The 21,860-nt window shown below is 44.5% G+C and overlaps 2 protein-coding genes across 18 annotated transcripts in view; one reads left to right on the plus strand and one right to left on the minus strand.

The window, feature by feature from the left end:
- The window catches only part of PASK (PAS domain containing serine/threonine kinase), a 22,179-nt gene extending 17,773 nt beyond the window's left edge, over positions 1-4,406 (minus strand). For 6 of the 12 annotated variants that reach the window (XR_010474748.1, XR_010474744.1, XR_010474749.1 and 3 more), the window contains exons 1-4: positions 3,862-4,000; positions 3,072-3,264; positions 1,734-1,969; positions 529-699 (exon numbers count right to left, since the gene is read on the minus strand). Coding sequence is in view for 6 of the 12 variants with exons in the window: in XM_065074204.1 (XP_064930276.1) it covers positions 529-699; positions 1,734-1,969; positions 3,072-3,222 (558 nt within the window). In the remaining 6 variants the exon portion in view is untranslated. Of the gene's footprint in view, positions 1-528; positions 700-1,733; positions 1,970-3,071; positions 3,265-3,861; positions 4,001-4,048 lie in introns of those variants that run through there. The other 6 variants (XR_010474747.1, XM_065074203.1, XR_010474745.1 and 3 more) reach the window with 5 other exon arrangements.
- PPP1R7 (protein phosphatase 1 regulatory subunit 7) lies at positions 4,006-20,919 on the plus strand. Of its 6 annotated transcripts, none has more exons than XM_005501540.3 (11): positions 4,006-4,149; positions 5,244-5,321; positions 5,489-5,596; positions 9,790-9,845; positions 10,820-10,885; positions 11,479-11,609; positions 12,434-12,596; positions 16,036-16,152; positions 17,121-17,225; positions 18,152-18,238; positions 20,533-20,919. In XM_005501540.3, exons 2-11 carry the CDS (start codon positions 5,279-5,281, stop codon positions 20,707-20,709), a joined length of 1,053 nt encoding a protein of 350 aa, XP_005501597.1. In that variant the 5' UTR covers positions 4,006-4,149; positions 5,244-5,278; the 3' UTR covers positions 20,710-20,919. The 6 variants fall into 6 exon arrangements, with proteins under 6 accessions (XP_005501597.1, XP_005501596.1, XP_064930280.1 ...); XM_005501539.3 differs by having other exon boundaries at positions 4,014-4,149; positions 5,489-5,611; XM_065074209.1 differs by lacking the exon at positions 4,006-4,149 and adding an exon at positions 4,421-4,571.
- The last annotated feature ends 941 nt before the right edge of the window (positions 20,920-21,860 follow it).

The following is a 21,860-nucleotide window of genomic DNA, read 5'->3' on the forward strand; positions in this document are numbered from 1 at the left end:
GATGCTGACATTTTCAGTACAAAAATAATACACCAGGAAGAACTTGAGCTCACATTCCAAATATTTTCTAGTGACAACTCACAACAGCAACAAAAGAAAATAAATTTGAGACATTTATCTTATAAACAACCCCACTACAGGCAAAATATCAATTCCACTCTTTTGCACCAACTGGATATTTCACAGTATTTGGCTGACTTGTAACTTCATAACATCCACAATGATAATTTTTAATTTTTTTTTTTTTAATCTAATGTCCTTTAGGTTGTGATTTGGTCAAGTCACACATGCTGGCAGCTGCAAAGCTCTCATGGGTGCCTCCCAAATCATCCTTTGCCCTTTGAATTCCCCCATCTGCAAATTTTTAAACAGAACAGTCCTACAAACAACATAATGGCCAGATGCCCACAAAGTTAAATATACCAGGAATTTATATTGAAAATGTCAAAAAAAGCATCAAAACCCCAAACCAAAGCCTACAAAAGCAATGTATATGGTGGGGAACACTTGCTTGAACATTTCACGTACCACAGTTCCCGAAGTCACTGTTGAACATTCATCAGTTTCTAAGTACTCCTCTCCCACAGCTTCCCAGACCTCCTGGCTGGATTTGGATATGAAGTGGGACAGCTTTTGACCGATGAGCTCCTGACTACTGCACCCGAGCAGCTTGCAGGCTTTGTCATTAGCCACTAGGATCTAGAAAAGTGGAAAAAAACAAAACAAAACAAATCACCAAAACAAGAATAAAAGTTGTAAGTTTTGTTAATAGATCATCATCTCCTCAGGTTGTTGTTTTAATATCTTATAATATCCCTTCCTCCTGGTGGAAATGGAATGGCTCTTTCAAATTGTGAGATCTTCAAAACCAGTGCACAAAAGCTTCTTATTCTAAGATATCCCTTGCACACCTGACTTCTTGGTTAAGAGGGTTTGAGACATTGCTTTCCTTTTAGGTTTATCGCTTTCTTTCAACTGCCAACCCACTCCAGCCTCTTGTATTGTTTAAATAACTACATCCACAGAGACAAAACTACCAAGTTATATTTGCTGGCAAAGCCTGGGCAGATGACTAAATTTTATTCACACCCGAAGGCCAGTAATGACACCAGTCATTGACGTGCTTAGGCCTGTGTTACAGACCAAGTCAGGATTAAATGCCTTTAAGATACATAAGCCCAAACTGTCAGTTCAAACTAAAAATGATACAGCTCTCTAAAGTCTTCAGTACTCCATTTTATATTAATGTTTACTCTCAGGACAGAAACAGAGAAATTCACTCCCTCCCAATGCAAAAGGCATATTTACTGAGTCAGATAAAGAGACCTTCTGCCACCACTAACCCATTCCAGGGTTGGCACCTAACAGACAGAAGGCTTGAAGCACATTCTGGATTTCCTTTTTTCCCTCATGCCACATCACAGCTGCATTCTTCTTTATTCCCTTTTTCAAACAGAAAACCAAGACACCTGTGCTTTCGCTATTGTCTTGTACATTTTGCAATCTATAGCATGCAATGGAAACAAACACATTGTCAGTCTTTAGAGGACTGCTGAGCTTGAGCATACTATGAAATGAATGAATGATGCTCCGATTGCCTGCAGACACATGACAGGCATTTTAGAATCATTTCAGTTGGAAGAGACTCTCAGGACCATCGAGTCCAGTAGCCGATCCAGTGTCATACAACCCACACCAGTTACAGCCCGATTAGCAGTTTCTTCTGCAAGTACCTCTGTGGTGTTGACGTCCACGGTGAAGATGGCTTTGTTTGGATTGCGTGCAGCAGTTGGGAGGTGCTGGCTGGATTCATCCACGGCAAGGGCATGCAAAAAGGAGGAAGAAGCAGAACTTCCAATGGAAGTGGAGAGAGAGGCAGAATCCCACCAAGCACATGAGTTACCACTTCTGCTGGTACAGATGTTACGAGCTGCTAGTGAAGACAAACAGTAAGAGCTCCATTTCTCCCCTGTGAAAAGATAAAGATCAGCTCTGTAGCTTTAACAGTCTACCACAGAAGTTTGAGAGGAATGAATTAAAAAATTAGTTGTCAGATGAAGTAATTCCAAAATATATGCTCCTATATTTTTTAAAGAAATCAGAAGAAGATAAAAATCAATAAAACTAAAGAAAGCAGAAATAATTCTAATTAATGTATTTTTTAGAATCACAGCCACTGGAACAGTTATGCTCAGTCCATAGGCTAGAAAAAAATTGCTAACATCCATAGGATTCAACCAGACTAGTCAACTTTTATTTTTCACTTAACTTATCAGAGTTTAAGAGGTTTTGAAATCTCTCAAGTTAAAACTGAAACCATTATTAAATATAATTACAGTAAGTGCTCAAGCCCTAATTAAATACTGCATTAGTCAGAAGCCAGTTAATTAACTGCACGCAAGATGTGACACTGGAATACCTGAGCCCACACCAATGCTTTATGTTACCAAATTATTCCACTAAATGATTCTGCTAAATCTTTCCAAATGATTCTACTAAAACTTTCAAAAGTTCTGCCCATAAAAAATGTTTCCCTGGGAAGTGGCATCAGCAGCCAAGTGCCATTTCTCTCCTCCCAAAACAGTCCATAGCTTTGAAGGTTCAGCAGCACTGGAAGAAGCATTATGAACATCGCAAGAACATTTCTGGACCACACACAGTAGGCATATGCTCACCATGATAAAACAGGGAGACCCATATCTGGACGCATTGTAAACAACAAAGTTCTTCCCCTCCTAACAGAATCCAGTATAACAATATCTTCCTCCTCACTGGAAATTTCTGATGTTTTAGGTAATAATACAAGGTGGCGGGGTGATCCAATGGCGGTCAATAAAGGTCACTCAAGGACAAGTGCAAGTGTAGAGCACCTATTCAGCAACGTGTCCCCAGTAAACTCTCCCCGCCTGCAGTAACCTATGGCTTCAGATGCTTCTTGAACAAGTGTTTTCTAGCAGCTACTTATTGCTATTGCCTCTTGTTTTTGAGGAGGAGAGGAAGATTTGAAACGGTCTGAAACACATCACCTTCACTGATGACACGTGAACTCAGTCTCAAAATACTGTGCTCACCAGACAGAGATGCTCTAAGCCGGCAGAGTTCAGAGAGCTGACTTTTCCTGCCCTTGCTGGCCCAGGGGTAGGATCTATTGAGCTTATCAGAGTCATTCAAGGGAGCAGGGACTAAGCTCCCTTCAGAGGGGTTGCAGGCCTCAGCTGCCATGATCACACTCTGGTTGCCATGCCACACCTAGGGAGCCACCGTCTGTAACAAAAACATAGGAAATTCAGTCAGTCTCACAGCCAAGCATTAACGCTTGGGCCACTGGCAGGTAACAATGCCTTCTGACCCAAAGCACAGCCCTGTAAGTTACGGCAAGACTGCCGGTCCTTCTCGTGTCCTGATCAATGACTGGTTTGTGTCGTTAACACAAAGGAGACTCTACTGCCTGTTGTCCTGGCCTGGTGGTACAGGATACCTGTGATCCACAGGACACCTGCACCACATTTCTGTTAAGAGCTAACAAACACCCAGCCAGCACTCTCCCCCTATTTCTACTTGCTTTAAGAGAAAAAGCTTTGCTATTATAAATTGGAAAGTAATTCCTAGTTTTGAGACAGCAAGTGTAGCACAGCCTCCCTCCCACCCAAGGTGCCGTCGCTACCACCCATCCTCCCCGGGCTGCGTCCCTAGTCCGCCAGCTGCGAGAGGAGAGGCGAGGCGAGGCGAAACGAGACGAGACCAGCCCAGCCCAGTCCAGCCCGGTCCAGCCCAGCCCAGCCCAGCCCGGTCCAGCCCGGTCCAGCCCAGCCCAGCCCGGTCCAGCCCAGCCCAGCCCAGCCCGGTCCAGCCCAGCCCCACCAGTCCCGGCCCAGCCGCGGCCGCTCCTCAGGGCGGTCACCACACAGCCGGCCGGCGCGAGGAAGTAGGGGGCGGGACTCAGCAGCCGCTTCGCCCAATAAGCGAAGGCAGCGGGAGAGCGGCACGGAGGAAAGCCAATGGGACGCCAGCGCGGGAGGCGGTAAAACCGATCTGAAGTCAAGAGAACCTGCCGCTCTCTGCTGCTCCTCCTTCCGCCGCCACTACGCACGGTGCCCTGCTTCGAGCCGCCGGCACCAGCCGATGTGCCCCAGGTGCCCCTCTCCGGAGGTGAGGGCTGCAGGTGGGATGCCCCTCAGCAGGATGACGGGTATTCTCCGAGGAATTTGTAGGAGGAAAGACGAGGCCGGAAGCAACTCGTAACGCCTCAGCCGCGAGGCGCTGGCGGGGAGGCAACAGGTTCCCCACCGCTGCAGCAGCGCCCGGCGCTACGGCGGCTCCCGCCCCGCCGCAGGGAACTACAGCTCCCAGAAGGCCGCAGGGCTCACGCCGCTGCGCATGCGTGCGAGCCGCCAGGGTGCTGCCCCGCCCCCTTGGCGCAGAACCTGTAGGTGTGATTGGCTGGGGCGTGTCACCAGCTGTGGGCTCTGATTAGCTGAGACGACAGTGGAGGCCGTTTCCGGAAGGGGCTGGTGGGAAGAGAAGCAATATGGCGGCGGCGAGCGGAGAGGGGCCGCAGGAGATGATGGATGGTGAGCGTCCACCGGGAGCCGGCACGGCCGCTGGATGGGTCGGGGCGGCTCGTCTCTCCGCCCGAGAACCGCCGCTCGCGCACCAGCGGTCGGTGGGGCGGCTGCCGGCTTTGTGGGCCATCCGCGGCCGCTCAGCCCCCGGGTGTCCCCCCGGGGGAAGCGGAGCCCTGGCCGGGGGAGCTGGGGGTGTTAGCTGGGCCATGGCGTGATGTCTTCACCCTCCCCGGGGACTTCACGCGTGAGAGGTGAAAGAAGTGGGTTTGTGGAGATCACGGCGAGGCAGAAAGTGAAGATAATAAGAAAGAAATCCCTTGGCATAGCATTGCTTTCCCTCAGGCGAGCCGTGCAGTCAGAGCAAATGCTAAAGAGGGGCCGAGGACCAGTGAGGAGCTTCAGGTCCTCAGGGTCGGGGTGGCCACCGGAGTTGTGGCTGGGGAAACCCTGAAGGGAACTCACAGGTTGTGCTGGGGAGACGATTGTTTTTATCTGCAGGGATTTCTTTTTTTTTTTTTTTTAATAATGCCTTCACTTCTTTGTGTCATTGGTACTATTGTACATGATACCGATTATTTTTTTTTTCTGAAAGCTTTTAAAATGTAATAGTTCTAATTCCATCTCCGTAATCTTTGGAATTGCACTTCATTGATCTAAGAAATTTCCTTTTTCCTCCAGTCTTCTTCCCAGATTGTTGATTTTAGGAAGATGTGATGGGAGGAAAAAGTGCATCCAAAATCAAAGTAGAAACAAGGGGTAAGAGGCCTTTTATTTAAGACTAAACCTTTAATTTAGCTAACTTAGGATTTTTACTAACTGCATAGTGCTATATGTGAATCCTGGTTATTATGTCTGCTTGCTACTTCTTCCCCCCACCCTACTGCTGAAAATAGCCTAATTCTGCTATTATGTCTCTTATGCAGTTGATAAGCGGATTGAATCGGAGGAATCAGGAGATGAAGAAGCGAAGAAGCAAGCGATTCGCTTAGTAACAGATCTCAGTCAGCAGAGCCTGCGAGACGAGCAGAATGGTGAGAACGCCGCAGGTACCTTCCCAGCCTCGGTGATCGCGTTAGGAAGTCTCGTCTCACCACATTGGCATATGTGTGTTACTCCTTTGTGTTTCTTGTGGCTACGTGATGCTTGTATCTGTGGTAGTGAGCAATGTGAATCAGCCCTCGCGCAATCTTATTTAAAACTAAATAAGTGATAGTGTTATCATTGCTAAAATAAAGCTGCCTTCTTTTTGTGGAACTGCTGATATTAGACCTTTGTTTTTTTTCTTCTTTATCCCTCCATGTTTCTCTTTGAAATATTTAACATTGAAATGCAAGAAACCTTTATTGATACTTTTTGTGTGTGTGTGGAAAAGTAGTGACTTTCTGTGGCAAGATGCTGGAAATATTAATTAGAAATAAACACAAACAGCTCTTCAGAATGCTGCTTTAGTGTATGTAGTTTTTTACCTAAAGTGTTGCCAGATTACATTGGAAAGCAAAGACAACTATTTCTAGATGGACTGAAGAAAGCTTTCAATTTTATTTTTTTTTATTTAAAAATTCTAAGTTATATCAAAACTGTATCTGTTTGGATCCTCTTGACTCTACATTTTTGCTCCTATTTTTACTGTTTGTTTTAGAACATTGGGTAGAAATGTTGGCGGTGGTTTTTAAGCCTGTGCATGTCAGGTGGAGGGGTTTGCTTAGAATTTGTCAAAGCGGTTGGCTGTATGTGATCTGGGCTTCTGGTGCTCACTGACCTGAGGTGTACTGACATCTTTTGGATAGAGATGTTCATGTGATTATTACTTATCTGGAAATAGAAGTGAACTAATACAGCAAAATTTTCTGCAGCAAATTTTAATCCGTCGTGGCTGTGCATCTGCTTAATCAGAATTTGTGAAAATATTTGCCAAACTAGTAAATAATTGTGAGAATTTAAAATCTCATCTTCTAACTATAAATGAACTCCATCGAGGAATAATTCATTGTTGAGCATAAAAACCCAAGCCTATATATTAATTAAAAGCTGCTGTGGTGATGTCTGCAGAAGTATGAGCACGCACCTCGCCAACCACATGTCCCAAGCCCAAGGCCATGTGATCCACACGTGTGGTCACTCACAGTTTGCCTTTGTGTCCCTGTAGCAGTGGGTGTTTGTTTGGCTGACATAGTTTGTTGTGTGTTCAAGGTTATATTTTGTATGTTGTTCCCCTGGGAACTTTAACGTTACAGAAAATACTTCAAGTGACACCCTTTTATTCTGATGAAAGCAAGAAAAACACATCCAGATTTGGTGGCTGAATTACATTGGATGCTATTTAATGTCATGTCTGTATCGTTACATTTTCTTCTTCCAAACCGTTAGGATTCAGAAAACCTGGAGGGCAGAAACCAAGCAGAGGAATACTTTTGGAACATTTGAGTTCATTTCCACAGCCAGCTTTTGAGTTTCTCAGCTGAAAGGCAAATGAAGAGTTTTCCACCATTTTTTTTTCCTCAGGAAAGAAGTAAATAGAGCTCAAGCTGCTGAAATTTCAAATTCATCATTTAGCTAATTCTCTGAGGAATAGCGCTTCTGTTTAGAAAGCTTACAGCTTAGTTATTTAGTCTATTTTTCATGCATATGCAGTTAAAAAGTGTAATTAGGTTTCTAGTTGCTTGAAGTGCGTGTAGTACTGTGAGCTTAAGTAACTGTAATTCCTGTTCCGTGCTGTGGAATTTGGGTTTCCTGAATGTCGTATTTTTTTCCTACATCTGCAAAACTGTGTAGCTCATGGGCATAGGCTACACAAAAAATCACTTAAGTGACTTCACTGCCAGAGCACAATGTGTTTTCCCCTTGAGAAACCCACTGCATTAAAAGTTGTGAACTGAAGTGCCGTTTGCATACGTGTGTGCAAGTGAAACTGCAGTTCTGTTTGTAAAGTGATTGTAAAAGTGTCAGTTTAGGATGGTTTATGTCCGCTTAGTTTGTAAATAAAACATTGGTTGACAATTCATAGTCCTGTAAATTTGCTAGGACAGTTTTTGTTTATTTTCCTTGAGAGAAAATATACTTTAACATTTTCATGCCAGTACTGATTTATCAGTGTATGTGTCTCAGACTGCTGTATTGAGAGTGTTGTATATGGAGTACTTAAACTTTGAGATTTGGCTTTATCACATAAATGCTAGTGCCTCCGTGATCAGTTTTAAATTGCTTTTATTTCTGTTAATTCAATACACCTACCCTGTGTGATTTGGGTTTGTGCCTTTGGACTCGTGTGCCTTTTCCCCACACTGGCTCTGCCAGGACTGCTCACTCGAACACTGGCAAAAATACGAGGAGGGGATGTTGGTGTTCTTGTATTGATGATCTCTCACTCTAAGCTACCCTTTGACAGACCCCGGAGTATTTAACACATTGCCGAAAACTAACGTGTATAAATGGTCTGTCATGGGTGCTGTGACGAAATGTGTCATCGCATAGAGAAACCTGCCAGCCAAACAAGGTCAAAGGATTTTTTTGACTTGAACATCTTTGTTTGAAGATCTTTATTTTTTTTTTTTTTTACTAAGTGCATGACTGACTTTACTGTTGGACAACTTTAAAGTCTCAAAAGGAGAAGTTCCTTTCCCATGAGCACTAACTTACTGCCAGTACAACTAAATACGAGGGCAACAGTTTGGGTTTTTAATGTGATTATCTTGAATAACTGTTGTTCCAAACTTGGGCTGCGTTCCTGTTGGCTGTTAAATTCAACTAGGGTGCTTGTTTGGCCTAGAGCGCTTTGCATTGGCAGAACTTTGCACCCTAAAATAGGTCAAAGAGATGCAGCCTTGATAGCAGCAGCGTAGAGTATCACACTGCTGTGCTGAAGCGCATAGCTCCTGGTCTGGAAGGAAAATAAGAATATTCAAGTGTTGCCCACTGCTAAAATGCTGACAGGTACATGTGTGCCTGTCGGTTTTGGTGGCATTTCTATACCGCTGTGCAATGTCACCAAGCCAACAGTGCATTTCACACCCCCAAAAATAAAATGTGTGCTCGTGGCTCATTAATGCTATAAGGAATATTAAAAGAAGAGGGACAGAGGATTGTTTTTCAGCCTCAACGTCCGTGAGTCCGTGCAGTTAGAGCAGCAGCCCAAATACAGCAAGGTCAACGATGGTGTGTGGAGCTATAAAAACCTTGGAGTTTGATGGCAATATTAAAAACTGCAGTGCTTGTGCTGTCTGCTCTTGCAGTACTGCTTACAACGCCAAGTAGAAAAAACACTGATCGTAGGGGATATTTGGCATTTATAAGCATGTTGTGACTGTGCTGGGCTACAAAAATAGTCATTACTTCTGGGTTAACGGCATAAGCTTGCAGGATTTAATGCAAAGCCTTTGGGATTTAACTAATTGAAGTTCCTTGGGTATTTTTTGGTAGTACATTCAGAAGCTACTCACATGAAATAGTTTGCGTGTTGAATGTCTGTCTTGCAAGTCCAATTAGACTTTCTGTGGAAATTGATGCAACTAGCACACCATCCTTCAACAAATGGGAGTTGAGTATGAATTATTCAGCGTGAATTTATCCAGTAAGCTTTGCTCCCTCGTGTGCTGTGACAGAAGCACAGCAAATGTTGGGCTGTCTTCCAGAGTATAAAGGCATTTCCCAAGAAAATGTATGCAGTGTGATAAACAATGTTTTTAGCGTATTGGTGAGTTCGGTCAAACAGAAGAAGGGAGATCCAGACAGCAGTGCGCACAACATTGACAGAAAGTGCCAGTGTTTATGAAAGAAAAACTGAAGGGTGAGATTGCTGAGGTGCTTAGTCATTGCTGGTGCTACCCCTAGACAGTTTAGATTCCCGCCTGGCAATGTTGGTTTAGGTTGTTGGAGGAGCAGACGCTTTGGGTGGTGTGTCTGTGGAGGGATCGTGGCCCTGAGTGTAAAGGAATCCTGCCCAGAGCAGTCTTAAGCCAGCATTAGTCAGCACAACACAGGCAGGCTGGGGATGGGGCTGTTCTTTCTGTCTTTTGCATCTAGGCATGGAATTCTGTTGTTAACGCTTTTTTTCACAGCTTGTCGTGATGAAAGCTAAGTAGCTGAAGTGTATTTTTAAAGCAGCAAGTTATCTGAACTGTGCGTCTCGTGTTTTTCCCCCCCATTGTCTCTCTGCATGTCAGCCGCTGTAATCGTGCCATTTGCTGTCAGGTAGCAGAAGTTTATAATGTATTTGCTTCTCCTGCAGGAGATGCAGAGACGCCAGTGGACATGGAGACTATTAGCCTGGACCCAGAAGCTGAGGTAAAGGCAGGTTTTTGTCCTTAGGGGCTTTATACAGCAGCGAGAAAAGGTGGGCAAAGGCAAGCATTGAAACCTGGTTAAAGATTTGATTGTTCTGAAGGTGCTGGCTACTACGATCTTACCTGCAATTGATTCAGAGCCTTTAGATGAGGAGTAGATGTGTTTTATTCTTGATATGTTTTGTTAGTAATTTAGAAATTTCAATTAAGCCTGGAGACGCTGAAAGTGGGGCTATGCTGCAAGCATTATATACGGGCTGTCAGCTTTTGTAGAATATAAAGATATGAACAGAACCAAAGGCTGCTGTCAGACCTGTGATTTGTAATTGGTGTGGCTGCTTAACCAGCCTTGTGCCTTGACATCAGCAGCCTCAGAGCCTGGTAGCTGGAGAGTTTTTGAGCTTGGGTGGTCAGGTGCTTTATTTCTCTTTGATTGCCTGACCCACAAAACTGGAACATCTGGGGCTGGATGGCACAGATGTGAAGTACATCAGCTGATTGCCAGTGCAGAATTAATATTCACAAAACCACCAGATTATTTGAACTCTCAGTGGTTCCCGTTCATCTGAAGCCTGGAACTGGAAATAGCATAGTGTGTTCCAGTAAAGCCCTAGCAAAGTAGCTAAGAGAATTTTATACAACACTGAATTAATACTGGACGTCAGAATTTGTCTGTCTCGGTAAATTCAGAATTTACTGCAACGGTTTTCTGATTGTGGTGAAACAATGCTCAGAGTCAGGGAAGGGCTGTTGCCTTTTCACGGATATTGTGTTTGCGGCAAGCAAGCTTGGGTCACATGCTTCGCCTGTGGTGATAAAATCATGTACCAAATGTGATTTTCACAAGCTCTTTGAAGGGAAGTTTTAAGGAGCTACACATTTTATAAGACTATAATTCTACTTAGAACAAAGTACCAGGTTGGTCTTCGAAGAATGTCTTGAAACAACTGCTGAGTCTCTCCATTTCTCTTTCAGGATGTTGACTTGAATCATTTTCGAATTGGGAAGATTGAAGGATTTGAGGTGCTCAAGAAAGTGAAGGTAACAGTCCCAAGGAGCAGAGAATGCCTCCTTGGAGCAGGAGATTGTGCATGTCTGACCTATAAGAGTCTTTTTTAATGGAGATTTTAACAAGGTCACTTCATGTTTAACTGAAGTAGGCAGTATTGACCATTGGTCAAGGGGTAATAAAAGTCTTGCAGCTTTACAAGTTGGTTTTGGAAGTGGATGAGAGACAACACATCAGGGCTTATCCTAAGAGATACATTCTGTACTTGCACAGCAGGCTTGACAGAGAATAACGTCGATTGGAAAGGACCTCTGGAGGTCTCCAGTAAACCCCTGCGCAAAGCAGGTCCAGTTAGAGCATGCTGCTTAAGGCCGCCTGCAGTCAAGCTCATGAGTATTTCCAAGTGTGGAGATTACGTAGCCTCTCTGGCTTGCTGTTCTAGTGTCTGAACATCTTTGTGGTAAAAAGACTTCCTTCTGTAGAGTTGGAATAAAACAAGGCAAGATTCTATTTAAAACAAACAAAGAAAAACTTAACGGGGAAAAAAACCCAAAGCAAAAGGCATTATGTGCTGTCATTCATATCCATTTTCCTCTTTGTTTTTAAACTTTTCCCCAACTATTAGACTCTATGTCTCCGTCAGAATTTGATTAAACGCATTGAGAACCTGGAGCAATTGCAGACCTTGCGGGAACTGGATCTCTATGACAATCAAATTCGGAAGATCGAAAATTTGGAGTCTCTTGTGGAACTTGAGTGAGTCCAGGGGAATCACCAGGATGAGGTTGCGAGTGGTTTGCTGCTCACTGAGTTACTCATGCTTTGCTTACTCTGGTATTTATCACCTAGGCCTTTCTTATCATTCATTTGGGTGCTCTGTGGAGGATGATGTCTGTTCTATATTGGTATTTAACCTGTGCTGTAAACTGGGACAGTCAGCTGGAAATGAAATGCGTGCAGTGTAATGCAGGAAGAGCAACAGGCGGCTGCAGCTTCCGTGCAGATGCAGGAGTGCTCAGACACCTCTTGCTCTTGGCAATGGGAGCTCCATGTAACAGGTTTTTATTCCTGCAAAAAATTATAAGATTTGAGGTGAGACTAGGACTTTTTTGGGAGGGTGTTAGGGAAGGAGTGGGGCTCTTCCCAGTACTGGGCACTTGTCTGTGATCGCTCGCAGAGATGCATTACAAAACGGCTCCCACTGAGGCAGGAAGGAACCGACCTGCTTCCCACAGTCACGTCTTGTAGGCATGTACCTTCCCCAGGGAACGTGCAGCACTGAAGTTTGCCTTTCTCCCATAGCGGTGGCTCCACGGCTGGCCAACACCGTGGCTATCTTCTGCATGCAACAGATTGTTCATTTTGTTTTTCCCCGCCTGACAGGCCATAGAATGATTTTGAAAGTTGTATTTGTTGTCATTTCTGATAAGAAGAAATGGCACTTATGACTCTAGCTTCAAGGCCTAGCAGAGTGCCTGATCTCTGCAGATAGCGAGGTTCCCCACCAATCTCCAAATGCCTTTTCCAGAATCATCCGTGCCTGGTGGACTGAAGAGACCTTTTGTTTTGTTTTACCTCAGGATCCTGGACATCTCCTTTAACGTTCTGCGACACATTGAAGGACTAGATCGGCTTACCCAACTTAAAAAACTCTTCCTTGTCAACAACAAAATCAGCAAAATTGAGAATTTGAGCAAGTTGCAGATGCTACAGATGTTAGAGTTGGGATCCAATCGGATTCGGGTAGGCTCGCTCTACAAGATGTTAGCTGGAGAGCTTTTGGTCTCTGGTTTGGGATTAGCCTTTTCTGGAAGTGCGCTTCATTGACTTTTACTTGCAATTTTGTTTTTATCGTTCTAGCCATTTACTGTGTAATTGCTTATTGCTGTTCATGCTGGATCCTTTAATTGTATATGCATGTAGTGCCTGGCTACTAAATTACTTTTTAGAAATGTCTCTCTTCAGTGAACTCCTGCATCCACTGTGTGTTGCCTTTTGCAGATGATGGTTTCGTCCTGCTACAGAGCCAAGCCTATCAAAACTAGATATTGCTGTTTTCTCTTTGTGTTCCTAGGGACTGTGTTGATAAAACCTATTGAATGCAAACTTAGTTCTAGTTTGATTTGTATATGTAACTGATAACCTGCTGCATCAGTCAGTCTCACTCAGGAAAAATATTTTCTTCAGACTTTGCCCTGAAATGCCTCAAAAACTGATACTGTACTGCTGATAACTCTTTTTTTATTGTGCAGTTTGTGACCTCTTCAATTTATGTCATTTAAAATCTATGCCACTTAAAGGAAAGCAGTTCTGGGTAGTCTCTGCTGGCCTTTAGGTATGCTTTTCTGCATTTTGACCAGTTTGTTAAGAGAACTGGTGAAAGATGACACAAAAGACCCACAACATGCCAAGTAAACTCGTGACTTTTTTTAGAGGCTTTTTCCAATTATATACATTTTAGAAAATCCTTGTTACAGGTGAGTGCATTCCAATCTGAATGTTGCCTAAGTTTGCCCTTCCCATTTACAATCTCTGAAAAATTACTTGTTGTGCTGAAAGAGCAAAGTAGGAAAATAGCTGTTGGTCCTCTGTATTTCAAGCCTTGTGGAAGCACAGTTCTCTTTTCTAGAAAGGAGGAAGCTTCAGCTATTATAAACAGCCTTTTACAGCAGAAATGTTTGCTGCTTTTATGAACCGCAAAAATTTTATTACGCTCCTAAAACTAAACTGGACTGGCTTCTTTCCCATCTGAATGAATTTCTACGTTGGAAATTAATTTACCTAGGGGAATAAATCTTAAGTGTGAGAACATCAGTCAGATCAGGTCAGGAATGATCAGGAACCCTGGAATTTGCGTAGGCTGGAGGAACCCGCCTTAGAGGGATGCACTTTCCTTTATTCAGAAACGTAACAGGCTGAGCACACCGATCCTGACATTTTAAAAGCTGGGTTGAGCAAAACTGTTCTGTATTCTGTATCTCAGCATCATTACCTCGTGCAAAAACAATCCAGCTAGATTTCTGAATTTATACTTAGGCAGTTCATTTGTTGTGTTATCAAGCCAAAGAATATCTTTTAAACAATGAGGTTAGATTTATTTTACATGTGTTTTCTTGGTGTTCAGCCTGAGCTTATCATCAGAACAGAACAACCAAAAAACCCAGAGTTATCACTATATGGGTAACACAAGCTTCTTAAATTACTTCATTTTTAGTATGTTTTTCTTTTTTTCCCGTTGGTCTGTTAATTCTATTCTGGCTTCTTCCAACTGCACTGCTCTGTGCTTTGAGTTGCTTTACTGCAGTGAGTAACCTGTGCCTGGACTAGGCACAAAGACACACACCTGGTTATTTGGGGGCGGCCGGAGCTCTGTTTGTAGCTCCGTCGGCAGGGCGGCCCGGCCGTGTGCTCTGCAGGTCGGGATGTCCTGAACCCCTCGATGTGCGCGCTGTCCAGGCAGTGTTCTGGGCTCCGGGACGCCTCGTGCGCTCATCTCCTGTGTGTTAAAGCTTCTGCTGTCATGCTGGCTTACTCCTTTTGCTGCACATACCCTGGAGTCTGTCATGACTTACTAATCACTTGTAGTTCTGTTCCTTTTCTACAAATGGTGGGGAAGCAGAACTATGCTTGAAATGATGCATTTTTATGCTTTTTTCCCAAAGTTGGACTGAGGCATCTGTAAGGCAAGCAATTCTTTATTTCTTGTGGGGTTTTTTTTCCCCTCATGTCCATCCATTTCATGCTCTCACTTCAGAGTGACTTTTTTTATAGCTTTAAGTAGGTTTTTTTTCCCTGATTATTTCTTCTCAGTATTCTTAGAGTCACATGTATTTCCTCCTCAGGGCTAGTGGAGCTGCCAACGAGCAACAAATCTATTATTTTCGTGCTAGGTCAGAATAGGGGTAAGTCCCACAGGCTCGAAGAAGAGTGAATCCAAATATGAGCTGATGCTGAATCTATTGGCAATTGTGGGATGGAGATTGAGAAGCTTCTTCCCTTTCCAGAGTGTATCTATAAATTCATGTTGTGTGTGGTTCTGTCCGTCTTCCTCTTCCTTTATACACACGCAGTTAAACATGCACACACAGAGTAATCTAAGTGGTGCTAGGACTGTCTCACCAGCACTGCTGGTCTCTGAAACTCTGCCAGGCAAGAAGGATGTGGAAAAGGTACTTGAGCACAAATGCACAGCTGTGTGTGTATCTATATCATCTCTATCTTTATTAACTGTTCTTCTGTGAGCTGAAGTCTGTGTTTAAAATTCGTGTCTCTTTTAACAGCACCTCTTTTTTTGATTTAGAGACTTTCCCCTGAAAAAAACAAAACCAAAAAACCAAAAAACTGCATTGTTTTCTTAGTTTCTGTTTCCAGGAGTCTTTTCTAAGCCCACTCTTTTCCCATTTTCTTGCCCTTTTTCTCTCTTCTGTTTATGCTTTCTGATGCCCCTTCCTTTGTAAATAAAGAATATGGTTCTTGATGCATCACGGAAATCTTTATTTTCTGCCACTGAAGACTGAGCTCAGGACCTAGACTGGTATAGCGTTATATGTTCTGCCAGTTGCATGTATATTTAAAACATGTACATCACTTAAATTAGCGTCTGTGTGTTCTACCAGTAGTGTGAATATATAGCAAATAGCTGAATATGTTAACACACACCCCCATGAAACAATTAACCTTGCTTATGACAGAGAAACTGTTGTGCAGAGAAGCTAAATAGATTGTCTCTGGCTGTGTTATGTAGTCACAGAATTTAAAAATTGTGTTTTCTTCTCCCAGATTCTCTTGCCATTCACTAGTAACATGCTTTTTCTTGCTTCACAATTGAGTATCTCCTGCCCTGGATATACCTCATGACCCAGGAAATGTCGTATTCAGTGCTCCCTGAGCATTTTCATTCTCTGCTCTTGCCTTCTGGATTGTGGACGTGACAGCCGGGACAGAGTGATGTGACCCTTGCTGAAAATTGGTGAATGGGATTGCCACAAGCCAGCTGTCACACGGGGTCACTGTCACTGCACAGAGTCCTGCGCTCGCTCTGCCCTTGGGTCAGAAGGGAGCCCCTACCTTGTGGGCGCTTTGTGTGCTGGAGTTAGCAGGCTTGTGTTTCTCAGGAGTGCAGCTATAAAAAGGTTGGAGTTTTGCATCACAGTGATAAGAGTCTTCTGTGGTCCTTTTGCAGGCAATTGAAAACATCGACACCTTGGCTCATCTTGACAGTCTGTTCCTTGGAAAGAATAAAATCACCAAGCTCCAGAATTTGGATGCGCTGACAAACTTGACTGTGCTCAGCATACAGGTACTGGTTCTGCTTTGTACTGTTGAGTTTTGAACAGCCTTGGTTACGTGAACCACCTTGTAATTCATTATAGGCTCTTCTGAATTAGCAGGTCTTCAGTGTTTGAGTCGAGCTCCTGTACGGGAAGAAAGTGTAATGCTGTCTGTGCTGTCTTTTCTTGTCCTTCCATACTAAACGAGATTGACGGACGCTGTTAAAACGATAAAACAAATGTTGAAGAGATAACAGGAAATTAATGTTATCCCCAATGTCCTTCCTAAAATGTTGTTTTCTAATATACTACAGTAACATCAAATGAGTTATGCCAGGGAAGTTGTTACAATGGCAGTGGGCTCAGTGTCACTGCCTTCTTCCTGAAGAGGGAAGAAATGTGAACAAGCCTGTGCTAAATGAAATTCATCCTAAATGAGCTGTGGAGAGTTTCTTCCTTTTTAAAAACTGGAATAAATGATACTAAACTGATTTCTTTAATTGAGTCTCCTCATCCATATGACAACGCTAGTGCATTCTAAAATCTCTCATAACTGTCGGTAAGAAAGTCATGCTTGCTACGTTTTGTAGTAGCTGTATGCATCATTATTCTGTAGGACATACAGAATTACATATCACAGAATGTATTTGGACTCAAGTGCTGTAACTTCCCTTCTGCCCGTTCCATTAAGAAACCTATACAATCAATGCTATTAATGTGTAGGCATGTTGTTTCCAAACACACCAAGTGGAAAACTTTCAAGCTACAACTTTTGATGGGAAGGTCAGAGTCTGATTCTTCCAAACTTTGGCTCCCATGGAACTTCCTTGAGTGTCGGTGGTACAGAGATCAAACAAACTGAGCTCATAGGATCAGTGTGGACCCAAGCAGACTGGTTCCCCTTCCCATCCATGTTTCAGAGAAATGCTTTTTCTCCAGTAACACACTTGGGCTTTGGTTTGTTTAGAGTAGACTTAAACCACTGTTCTGCTTTCAGAATAACCGTCTGACCAAGATTGAGGGGCTGCAGAGCTTGGTGAATTTGCGTGAGTTGTACCTCAGCCACAACGGCATCGAAGTCATCGAGGGACTGGAGAACAATGTGAGCAGGTTCTTGCTGACTGTGTGACGGAGTTGTTGCCCTAAGCTGCTCCCGTTAGTGCTTTTTTGGAAACTGTTGTTCCTCAGCTTCCCCAGTTACACGTGGGGTCCTGAGTCTCTTGAAAAGACTGCAAAGGTCTAAGTATTTCTTGAGTTAAAATATATTGCGTGGGTGAAACTCCTCCACATCTTCTGGAGTAGAATTGTTTGCATGACCTGGGGGGTGAAGCACAAGACGCAGTCAACGCAGCAGCCTGGCTGATTCTCAGCAGTGGGAAGACTGATGGCCACAGCTGGCTGTCCCTGCCACAGCCTTCCAGACAGGGCTTGGTAGATGACCTTCTTTTCAATAGGACAACAACTGGAGCTGGAGTAGGAGACAAGTGTGTCACATGGCTTGCCTTCATGTTAGTATACATTTCTGGACAGGACTGGTGTCACGGAAGCCTGTAGTGTTTTCTTCCTCACCCAGCAGCAGATGACATTGTTAGTGAGCAGAAACAATCTGGAACTTGGCTGTGTGCAAGACAGTAAAAAACCTTTTTCTAAAACTGTGTAGTTTCCTGCTGCAAAAGCTTGTTCAGCTCTGCTGCTTGAGAGGACACTTACGACCTGATTTTGAATGGATTCCTCTTCTTAATCTACTCTGAGGAAAGCTCACTTTTTAAGAGCCCTGGGCTGGCAGTTGCCATCCAGCCAGTAATTGCTTTCATTTTTGTCACATGGCTTCTGGGAGGTCAGTAACCCAGCTTAATTAAAAACGGTCTTCCTTGCTATATTTAGGCAGTGAGAGCTCTTGTGCTGCGTGTAAGCAGCTGGCAATAATGTGTCTTTGCTTCTGACAGTTTCCAACTCTGGGCCTGAAAAAAGCGGGACGGGGAAGATGAAACAAAATCCAGTCTAATGTTCTTGTGTTTGCTTGTCTAGAACAAGCTCACAATGCTGGACATTGCATCCAACAGAATCAAGAAGATTGAAAATATCAATCACCTAACAGAGCTGCAGGAGTTTTGGGTAAGTGCTGACTGGAGCTGTTCCCTGAAATACCTGTATACCAGTGAAAGAAACCCTTCTGATGGAGAGCAGGGGAGGGTGGCGTGCTGGTATGGCTTGGAGTAAACTCTTGTTCTGGTGACCAGCTTTAAGATCTTGATGGTCTCTATGCATAGAGTATGACAGTTTCCCCAAGGGAAAGAGATGAGCTTACATTTTTTTGCAGGGCTCTGCTTAGTGTTAACAAGTCTGTCTCTGCCTAGGAAATAAGCCTTCACGCTCGTGATAGTTATGAAACAGCCCTGCTGTGTCCTAATTTTGCAGATCTCGCCTTTCTTTAAGTGAGCATGACAGTGTAATGAGGGAAGCTGATATCTCACCACTGCACTGGAACACAGAACCTGCTTAGGGCAGAGTCGCTATGTTCGTGTTGTTAGACATATGGAGAAAAGGAAACCATCTACTGGTTTACTTCCGTTCCTGTGAAGTAGATAACTGCTTAGGGTTGCTTCTCTTTCTTTCTGGCACCCTGAATTAGGTAAACCCTTTGTCATTTCTAAGTCTGGTCAGGAAAAATGCAGCGATATGCCCTCCTGAACCACTGGTGCCCTGCCACGTGGGAGGGAGGTGTGTACAAATCTGCTCACGTTTGGGGGAAAAAGCAGCAGGTGTTCATGGGTTGCCATGGGCTTTAGCTCTTGTACAGTTTCTGCATGTCAAGGCTGAGAATAAGAGCTGTGCTGCTTAATATCTGTCATTTGGAGTTTGGTTATTTAAACTCTTGGGATAAAAGGAGTGGGAAGCAGCTGCAAATGAAACCAAGCTAGATCCTGGAGTCAAGCCTGCTTGGACCATTTTCCTCATCTTGCAGTGTAGCTTGCAGGCAGCTAGTGGTGTTATCTGGCCAGGCCTGTGCCATAATGGACTCTTCAAATAGCAGGAGCTGAGAAGCCCGTTTAATGGGGCATCTTCTGGATGGTAAAAATGAGACGGTGCAGTGTGGCTGGTGTGGGACCTGTTGTGATCCTTAGCAGTTTCCTCTCGTCCCTCTCTGCTGTTGCTCTGCTGATAGAAGGCCTTGCACAGCTGTTTCCACTTGTGTTGTCATAGAAAGTAAAGGGGTGATCCTAACCTCATCAGACTTCTTCGCAAAAACACTAGTGTGTTTAAAGAGTCCTTTGTCAACGCAGAGCACTGGACAGGATCCGTTAGCTGAACCCAGAAAATGCCCTCCTGGCTTTTTTTCCCTCTTTAACACTGTTTTTTAAAAAAAGGTGCTTTTTGATAAAGAGCTGGGCAGATTTTTTTTTCTGATGTGAATGAGTGTTGCATCTACTGATTTATATTTTTTTCACTGGCTGTATTGTTGAAGCCACGTAACAAAGTCCTTTAACACCTTAAGGAGGCAGAGTTTCACATCCTAGATACTGTGGGAATCTTCTAGCACTTTCCCGGGTGGAGGGACTGGGACATCTGATAGCCAAGGGAGTTGCCTGAAGTAACGCTGTGATGCGCTGTAGCAGAATGAAAGAGCTAGCAGGTTTTCTTTGGAGTTTCCAGTTTCCAGTGGGTGCCTGATGCAAGGAGGAGCAGTTGTCGAGGGGGGCCAGAACCAATCCATTGGTTTTTTTGAAGGTGGTGTTGCTGCCTCTGTATCCAAAAGCAAAGGGTGGCCGACAGCACTGGGCTGCCTTGTGCACTTTGCTTCCTTGCTCAGCAGTGGGAGCATTCATCCCCTTGCACAGGGGTTCCTTTGCACTCCTGCGCTGGCAGGAGAGGCTGAATCACAGCGCTTTCTCTAGAGTGCAGAAGCAGTTTTCGGGGGGGAGCGATGTCACTTTTCACATCAGCTTGGGACCTATTTTTAATGTTTTGTGGAAAGTTGTGAAAGTAAAGGTAGATGTCACAGGGGAAGAAGGTCTTGATGTAAAGATTTCCAACCCTTAAATGAACAGCGTATGGGCTGGGACACTGTATAAAGACACTGTCCCACTGCCTTACTGGGCCTTTCCCGGCGTACTGCTCAGGCTGGTTATGATGGCTGAAGGGTGAAGCATTTGACCATCAACCCAGGCCATTGTGGGGAAGCTGGAAACAGTGAGGGCTGGGGTGTGAGACAGGACAGCGCGTCTCAGAGGTTACAGGGGGAGAAGGATCATGTAGGCAGGGTCATCTTATATGCCCATGAAGACTGTACAGCATTTTTGCCCCTGGGTGTTATAATCCTGAGCAGCATTGATGCGGCTGGGCTCCTGCTAAGCAGGTGTAACTTGGGAGTGTCTGTCTGGGTGAGTGTGCCTGTGTGTGCTCTGCAGATGAACGATAACCTCGTGGAGAGCTGGAGCGACCTGGATGAGCTGAAAGGAGCGAAGAACTTGGAAACCGTCTATCTGGAGCGAAACCCCTTGCAGAAGGATCCCCAGTACCGGCGCAAAATCATGCTGGCCCTCCCGACTGTCCGGCAGATTGATGCCACGTTTGTTCGATTCTGAATGTCCTGCTGCCCCCTCCTGCCTGCCCTCCTTGGAGAAATGTCCCTGCTGGGTTTTTTATCCACTCACCACTCCCCAGGTCTTCAGTACACTGACAGTTGCAGTGCAAATGGTCAACAAAAAGCACTGAATACCAGATCTTGCGTACAATGCACTCATTGTTTTTGAAATGTTGCTATTATTATTATTATTAAATCTTAACACAAGAGACTTCCTTGTGCTTGCATCTGTTATTTATGGGGGAGATTTTGCCAGACAGTGTTTGCAACAGATTGAAGCCACTTGGAGGTGCTTGCTGGCTTTTGTTGACTGTGACACACCCTCAGGTTAGCAGCATCCTTGGAAAAATATCCATCTCCAGGTCCAGGCTTGATGGTGATTTGTGAAAATGTGAAAAGACAATGTCTGTGATGTGCAGAAGAATTTGAGATGCCTATCCAGGCTATAGAGTCAGTGCTAAATACCTGCTTGTAAAACCTGGGGGTGGGGGAAGCATTAGTCTTCCTGTAGCAATTTTTACTTTTTTTAAACAGCTACAAGCTCGTTAGAGGGTTGAGGACAAACAGCTTGAGGTATGAAAGCAGCTTGAGGATGTACGTGCCTGTGTAAACTACCAGCCTTCGTGGAGCTGCTGTTAGTCCTTCCATGTGTAAATAGTGCTGGTGGGAACTGGAGAAGAGCTGAAAGGGAGTGAGATAAGGGGCTGTGGGTTCCTCTTGAGGAGGTGAGAGGGGCTAGTCCACCCTTACACGTTCGTCATTGGTTGTGGCTTCGTGTGCCTCCTGATGTCCCAGGATTTGCCGGAGCACAGTACGGCAGAGCCGAGGCGCGCGGCTCGTCCTTCCTGACGTGCTGGATGCAGCCTGCGCTCCTCCATGGGCATGTCAGACACCCGCACTGCCCCAAGGGAAGCTGAAAGGCTCCACGGACCTCCTGATTTTTATTGAAAATGGGCTGGACCTACTCCAGAGGGAGCCAAGATGCCCTTCATCTTACAAATGTCATCGAGGTCCCTTGGTAGAAACTTGTGCTGAAGTCCCTCTGCCTGGAGTGGCAGGTGCTTGGACAGCGGTTTTGGCAGCATGAATCTGGAGAGGAACGAGACGCAGCCCTTGGTACCGGGGTGAAGTGGGATTGGTGCTTCTGTGGGA

The sequence above is a fragment of the Columba livia genome, chromosome 9 (genome assembly GCF_036013475.1).
Source record: "Columba livia isolate bColLiv1 breed racing homer chromosome 9, bColLiv1.pat.W.v2, whole genome shotgun sequence".
Classification (NCBI taxonomy): Eukaryota; Metazoa; Chordata; class Aves; order Columbiformes; family Columbidae; genus Columba; species Columba livia.